General features: G+C 44.5%; 1 protein-coding gene across 2 annotated transcripts in view; it reads right to left on the reverse strand.

Moving 5' to 3' along the window:
- cfap206 (cilia and flagella associated protein 206) overlaps positions 1–7,462 on the reverse strand; it is a 55,599-nt gene that overhangs the window by 2,564 nt on the left and 45,573 nt on the right. For both annotated transcript variants that reach the window (XM_043686925.1, XM_043686926.1), the window contains 2 exons: positions 6,490–6,683; positions 1,312–1,443 (listed from right to left, as the gene is read on the reverse strand). In XM_043686925.1, the coding sequence (XP_043542860.1) occupies positions 1,312–1,443; positions 6,490–6,683 (326 nt within the window). The remainder of the gene's footprint in view (positions 1–1,311; positions 1,444–6,489; positions 6,684–7,462) is intronic.

Below are 7,462 nucleotides of genomic sequence, written 5' to 3' on the forward strand. Positions count from 1 at the left end.
AGGGGAGGGAAATATATCCCTGGTGGTGGGGTCCGTTTGGAGGTGGAGGAAATGACGGCGGATGATACGATGTATGTGGAGGTTGGTGGAGTGGTAGGTGAGGACCAGTGGGGTTCTGTCCTGGTGGCGATTGGAGGGGCGGGGCTCAAGGGCGGAGGAGCGGGAAGTGGAGGAGATGCGGTGGAGAGCATCGTCGATCACGTCTGGAAGGAAATTGCGGTCCTTGAAGAAGGAGGCCCCCTGGGTTGTATGGTATTGGAACTGGTCCTCCTGGAAGCAGATGCGGCGGAGATGAAGGAATTGGGAATATGGGATGGCGTTTTTACAGGGGGCAGGGTGGGAGGAGGTATAGTCTAGGTAGCTGTGGGAGTCGGTCAGTTTATAGTAAATGTCCATGTCAACCCTCGAACTCAGCATCACCTTGCTAACCTGCAATCTTCTTCCTGACCTCTCCGCCCCCACCCCCACTCCGGACTATCACCCTCACCTTAACCTCCTTCCACCTATCGCATTTCCAATGCCCCTCCCCCAAGTCCCTCCTCCCTACCTTTTATCTTAGTCTGCTGGACACACTTTCCTCATTCCTGAAGAAGGGCTCATGCCCGAAACGTCGATTCTCCTGCTCCTTGGATGCTGCCTGACCTGCTGTGCTTTTCCAGCAACACATTTTCAACTTCAACACAGGACACTGTTCCCAGGTGAACATCCCTGTCTCAGGCTTGCTGCAGTGCTCCAGCAAAGCTCAGTGCAAGCTGGAGGAACAGCACCTCACTTTCTGCTTGGACACCCTGCAAGCTCCAGGATTCCATATTAAGTTCAATCATTTTAGGGCCTGAGTAGCTTTTCCCACTTCCCTACCTCAACCCCCACACACCAGGCCTTGTCATCACACGGGCTGCTACCACACACAACCCATTATCAACCATTAATATGTTAGCAGCTATTCATTCTCTCAGGCTGATCTTTACCCATTCCTTTGTCTGTCTACCTTGCTTTCCCTCCTCTGGGCTCCATCTCCACCTATCACTTACTCCTTCCCTCGCCCTCCCCATCCCTTCTTGAGTATACAGTATACATCCTTTGCCTAGCTATAATCAATTCTGAAGAAGGATCGCCGGACCTGAAACATTAACTCCGCTTTCTCTCCAGTGATGCTGTGTTTTTCCAGCAATTTCTGATTTTCTAGCCAGTCACCTGTGTGAGCTTGGTGTACCTTTAAAGATGTAGATATCATGAACTGATGTTAGCTTGGTTGGGAGGTTACAACTTTAAAATATTGGCAAATAAACTTTTCTAAAAAGGCACACCTACCAATTTAATTGCTTTTCTTCTTAACTCCCACTCATTCCATTCGTATGATTTAACTATATTCGGTTCCAGGATGTGAGTGTCAGTTTGTGTGCAGTTGTCATACCTTTCAATGGGTTTTAAGCATCTGTCTGCCTAAAGTGTAGAAAACAAAGAAAAAGACTTAAGCAACACATTGCAAAATGATGATAGGTTGCTTAAAATGATTTGTTCTGCAATATTTGAATAATAAAAAATGGTTTACTAGTCTTCTTCCTCAACAAATTTCCTCCCCACCACAGAAAATATTATTTTAAAAGAAAATGCTGTAGAATTAAGTATATTAAAAGTTTCCTCCTGGCCTGAAGGATTATTTTGGCAGTACTTATAGTAGATTGTGAGCAACTAGGTAGGAATAATGCAAAATTCCTTTCTTTCCTAATGCTGACGCAATAAACTCAAATATGCACCCTATCTGCTAACATAAAACTTCATTGTCTAAAGCTACCTTAATCAGTTTATTAGCATGAAACATTTGCATTATGGTAAGAATGAGTTTTCTTTGGCATCAGAGTTGAATTCTGCTGGAGCTGCGATGGTTTAAAGGTTACAAAAGGTAAATGTTATCCTGTGCTCTGGAGTTTGGACTGTTTCTGCCTGCATCTCACCACTCCTCCCAAATGACATTCTGAGCTGGGAGAACCACCAGGCAGAAAGTTAGGTATTTTGTAAAATATGTAAAGGAGTAAGCCATTCAGTCACTTTGGGTCTGTTCCATTACTGAGTAAGATTACAGGAGATCTGTATCTCAATTTAATTCAACCACTTTGGCTCCGTTTTAAAAAATATCCCTGATTCGCAACTACCTAACACTTAATGTTAATTGAGTATCTACTGTTTGTTGGGGATGAGATTGGAAGCACACATCCAACTATTCTTTCTCCCAACTTCTCTCTGAATAAAAAGAAAAAAATAGTTGGAGAATTTCATCAATTCTAGCAGCACTAGTGGAGACAGAAACAGACATAAGATTTCAAGTCAGAAATGGCTTCTTTAGGCTGTTGACAGAGTGGGAAGAAGGGAGGGTATCCAGAGCAAGAGAGAAAGGAAGCGCTAAAATTGAAGGTTAGAGATGTAAACTTGAAGGTTAGAGATGTAAAAGTACATGTTAATGATAGGTGTACAAAGGAGAAAGTGGGTTCGCTATGCTGAGAGTAAAGCCAACAAGGCACAAACAAAGTATGGTTTGCAATCAAAATGGCTTTATAACCATCACTTCACTTAATGGAGGAGCAGCGCTCTGAAAGCTTGTGATTTCAAATAAACCTGTTGGACAATAACCTGGTATTGTGTGACTTCTGACTCAGAGGTCATTCCCTGAAGTTGTTAGACATAACGTTGAGTCCTCTGGGCTCTAAGGTGCTTAAGAGGAAATTGAGGGGTGGTCCTTCAGCTTGAGTTGAGCTTTGTTGGAGCACTGAACAAAGAACAATACCGCACAGGAACAGGCCCTTCGGCCCTCCAAGCCTGCACCAGCACATTATGCCCTTCCATACTAAAACTATCTTCACATACAGGATCTGTATTCCTCTATTCTCCTCCTATTCATGTATTCGTCCATAGTGATGAAGGATGTAGTAGGTTGCAGAGAGATATAGATAGGATGCAGAGCTGGGCTGAGAGGTGGCAAATGGAGTTTAATGTGGACAAGTGTGAGGTGATACACTTTGGACGGAGTAATCGGAATGCAAAGTACTGGGCTAATGGTAAGATTCTTGGGAGTGCAGATGAGCAGAGAGATCTCGGTGTCCATGTACACAGATCCCTGTGCTTCTTGAACACTGCTACTGTGTCTTCTTCCACCACATCCCCAGGCAACAGAGTCCAGGCGCTCACCACCCTTTTGTGTGAAAACCTTGCTTTGCACATCTCTTTTAAACTTACTCCCTCGTCACTTGAACCTGTGTCTCCTAGTAATTGACCCCTCCGCCCTAGGAAAACGTCTCATACTTTCCACTCTATCCATATATTGTGAGCAGCAAGTACAATAGGCTAGATTGAGTAAAGTGTAAGTAAATCACTGCTTTATCTGGAAGATGTGTCTGGATCCTTGGATAGTGAGGAGGGAGAAAGTAAATGGGTAGGTGTTACACCTGTGATTTCAAGGGAAGATGCTGTGGAGCAGTGGGGAAGTGTTGGGAGTGAAGAAAGTGAGGAATGGGATTGTGGGAAACATAGCAGTTTGGATTAGTAATTGGCTTGCTGAAAGAAAACAGAGGGTTGTAGTTGATAGAACATGTGCATCTTGGTGTCCAGTAACTAGCAGCGTACCGCAAGGGTCGGTGTTGGGTCCACTGCTGTTTGGCATTTTTATAAATGACCTGAATGAGGGCTTAGAAGGGTGGGTTAGTAAATTTGCATACGACACTAAGGTCGGTGGAGTTGTGGATAGTGACGAAGGATGTAGTAGGTTGCAGAGAGACATAGATAGAATGCAGAGCTGGGCTGAGAGGTGGCAAATGGAGTTTAATGTGGACAAGTGTGAGGTGATAGACTTTGGACGGAATAATCGGAATGCAAAGTACTGGGCTAATGGTAAGATTCTTGGGAGTGCAGATGAGCAGAGAGATCTCGGTGTCCATGTACACAGATCCCTGAAAGTTGCCACCCAGATTATAAGACCATAAGACATAGGAGTGGAAGTAAGGCCATTCGGCCCATCGAATCCACTCCGCCATTCAATCATGGCTGATGGGCATTTCAACTCCACTTACCCGCATTCTCCCCGTAGCCCTTAATTCCTTGTGACATCAAGAATTTATCAATCTCTGCCTTGAATACATTTAGCGTCCCGGCCTCCACTGCACTCCGCGGCAATGAATTCCACAGGCCCACCACTCTCTGGCTGAAGAAATGTCTCCGCATTTCTGTTCTGAATTTACCCCCTCTAATTCTAAGGCTGTGTCCACAGGTCCTAGTCTCCTCGCCTAACGGAAACAATTTCCTAGCATCCACCCTTTCCAAGCCATGTATTATCTTGTAAGTTTCTATTAGATCTCCCCTTAATCTTCTAAACTCCAATGAATACAATCCTAGGATCCTCAGCCGTTCCTCGTATGTTAGACCTACCATTCCAGGGATGGACACGCTCCAGTGCCAGTATGTCCTTCCTGAGGTGTGGGGACCAAAACTGGACACAGTACTCCAAATGGGGCCTAACCAGAGCTTTTTGAAGTCTCAGTAGCACAACGGTGCTTTTATATTCCAACCCTCTTGAGATAAATGACAACATTGCATTCACTTTCTTAATCACAGACTCAACCTGCATGTTTACCTTTGGAGAATCCTCGACTAGCACTCCCAGATCCCTCTGTACTTTGGCTTTATGAATTTTCTCACCATTTGACAGGGTTGTTAAGAAGGCATAAAGTGTTTTGGCCTTTATTAATAGAGGGATTGAGTTCCGGAACCAGGAGGTTATGCTGCAGCTGTACAAAGCTCTGGTACGGTCACACTTGGAGTATTGTGTACAGTTCTAGTCACCACATTATAAGAAGGATGTGGATGCTTTGGAAAGGGTGCAGAGGAGATTTACTAGGATGTTGCCTGGTATGGAAGGAATGTCTTACGAGGAAAGGCTGAGGGCCTTGAGGCTGTTCTCGTTAGAGAGAAGAAGGTTGAGAGGTGACTTAATAGAGACATACAAGATAATCAGTGGGTTAGATAGTGTGGACAGGGAGAGCCTTTTTCCAAGTATTGGGACGGCAAACACGAGGGGACACAACTTTAAAGTGAGGGGAGATAGGTATAAGACAGATGTCAGAGGTAGTTTCTTTACTCAGAGAGCGGTAAGGGTATGGAATGCTTTGCCTGCAATGGTAATAGATTCGCCAAGTTTAAGTGCATTTAAGTCGTCATTGGACAGGCATATGGACGTACATGGAATAGTGAAGGTGGGATGGGCTTCAGATTAGTATGACAGGGCGGCCCAACATTGAGGGCTGAAGGGCCTGTACTGCGCTGTAATGTTCTATGTTCTATAAAGAGTGGACCAAGGTGTCCTGAAGGGAATGGTCCCTGAGGAAGGCTGACAAGGAAGGGAAGGGGAATATGTGTCTGGTGGTGGCATTCTATTGGAGGTGGCTGAAATGGTGGCTCATGATTCTTTGGATGTGGATGATGGTGGGATGGTAGGTGAAGATAAGGGGGACCCTATCGCTGTTGTGGGAGGTAAGAGAAGGAGTGAGGGTCAAAGTGTGGGAGATGGGTTAGACCTAGCTGAAGGCCCTCGGTGAAAGTGAGGATTGCAGATGCTGGAGATCAGAGTCAAGATTAGACTGGTGCTGGAAAAGTACAGCAGGTCAGGCAGCATCCGAGGAGCAGGATAATCGATGTTTTGGACAGGAGCCCTTCATCAGGAAAGCTGAAGGTCTTGTCAACCATGCTGCTGGGTATTCCTCAGTTGAGGAAGGAAGTGGATATTTCAGAAGCCCCCTTGTCAAAGCTGGCATCATCAGAACAGATGTGACGGAGACAGCGGAACTGGGAGAATAGAATGAAGTGTTTACAGGAAGCAGGGTGTGAGGATGTATCGTCAAGGCAACTGTGGGTGTCAGTGGGTTTATAGTGGATATTGGTAGACAGCCTATCCTCAGAAATAAAAACAGAGATGTCGAGGAAGGGAAGTGAGGAGTTAGAGGAGGACCAGGTGAAGGTGAAGACAGGAAATTGGAAGGAAATTTGATGAACTTTTCCAATACCAGAAAAGAGGAAAGCAGCAATGATGATATCATCAATGTCTTGCAGGAAGAGTAGTAGGTGGGGACCGGATTAGAACTGGAACAAGGAATGCTCCATTTACCCCACAAAGAGTCATGCGGGTACCTATGGCCACCCCTTTTACCTGAAGAAAGTGAGAGGAGTTAAAGGAATTGTTCAAAGTAGGACAAGCTTGGTCAAATGGAGATGGGTGGTGGTGGATAGGGAAAGTTCTTGGAAGACGGATCCACAAGAGACACTTAATTCCCAAAACATCTGCATTAGCTGAATACTTTTTGTATTTGGCTCATTTACTACAATATTAATGTTATTTTCTGTTTTGTGGGCAGAACACTGGAGGTTGGGATCATGAACTGCCTGAGCTACAATGAGACTGCGAGCATTATGATTCGTTGTCACTTTTGTTTTGTGAATCAGCTGTACCTGTGTGTAGGGAGTGATTGTGGAAAACTGCTGGTGGAGCTCTAGCAACTGAATGAGTTCTGCAGAGTGCTTAGCCTCCTGTGCTGCCATAGCAATGTAACATTCAGGCTTTTGAGCAAAAGCAGTTGCGGCTTCCTTTGAGGAGAATGTGTAGTATTTTTCTTGATATTTAAGTACACCAATATTTGGATTTCCTGGAAAAAAAAGGAGAGATTAATTTTTGACATTCGTATAAAGTAGTTTACATCTAATTATTCTGCTGTGTCTGTGTGATGCTGTCTTTTTAATCCACAATGTGGAGTTTTGACGTTTTAACCCACAGCATCCCCATTTGTGCTGAAATGGCTAACAGTCCATATTACTTCCTTGAGAGAATCGTAGCACGTTAAGGTCAATAAAGAGAAATTGTTTCCAATGGCTGAACCAGAGGACACAGATTAAAGATAACAGGCAAAACAACCAAAGGCAACTTGAAGGAAATCTTCTTTAATGGAATCTCTAGGAATGAAAATACATTATCTGATGGAGTGGTGGAAACAGCTTCAATTATAGCTTTCAAAAGCAAGTTAGAGACATACTTGAAACAGGAAAAAAATTGCAGGAATATGCAGAAATAATGCAGGAACTTGACTCCTTGGATTATTATTCTACAATTAGATGAAATCAACAGAGAATGATAGAGATCTAAAGCACAGAAAAAGGCCCTTTGGCGTATTATGCAGGCTCAAATTAAAAACAATCACCATTATAATTCTGTTTACCAGCACTTGGCCTGTAGCCTTGTGTGTCTTGGCATTGTTTTGAGAATCTGGATTAGTGGTGCTGGAAGAGCACAGCAGTTCAGGCAGCATCCGAGGAGCAGTAAAATCGACGTTTCAGGCAAAAGTGGTGGGGGTGGGGAGAAAGTAGCATACAGTACAATAGGTGAGTGGGGAGGGGATGAAGGTGATAGGTCAGGGGCGGGGGTGGGTGG

Source organism: Chiloscyllium plagiosum, chromosome 3, assembly GCF_004010195.1.
Source record: "Chiloscyllium plagiosum isolate BGI_BamShark_2017 chromosome 3, ASM401019v2, whole genome shotgun sequence".
In the NCBI taxonomy this organism is placed as follows: Eukaryota; Metazoa; Chordata; class Chondrichthyes; order Orectolobiformes; family Hemiscylliidae; genus Chiloscyllium; species Chiloscyllium plagiosum.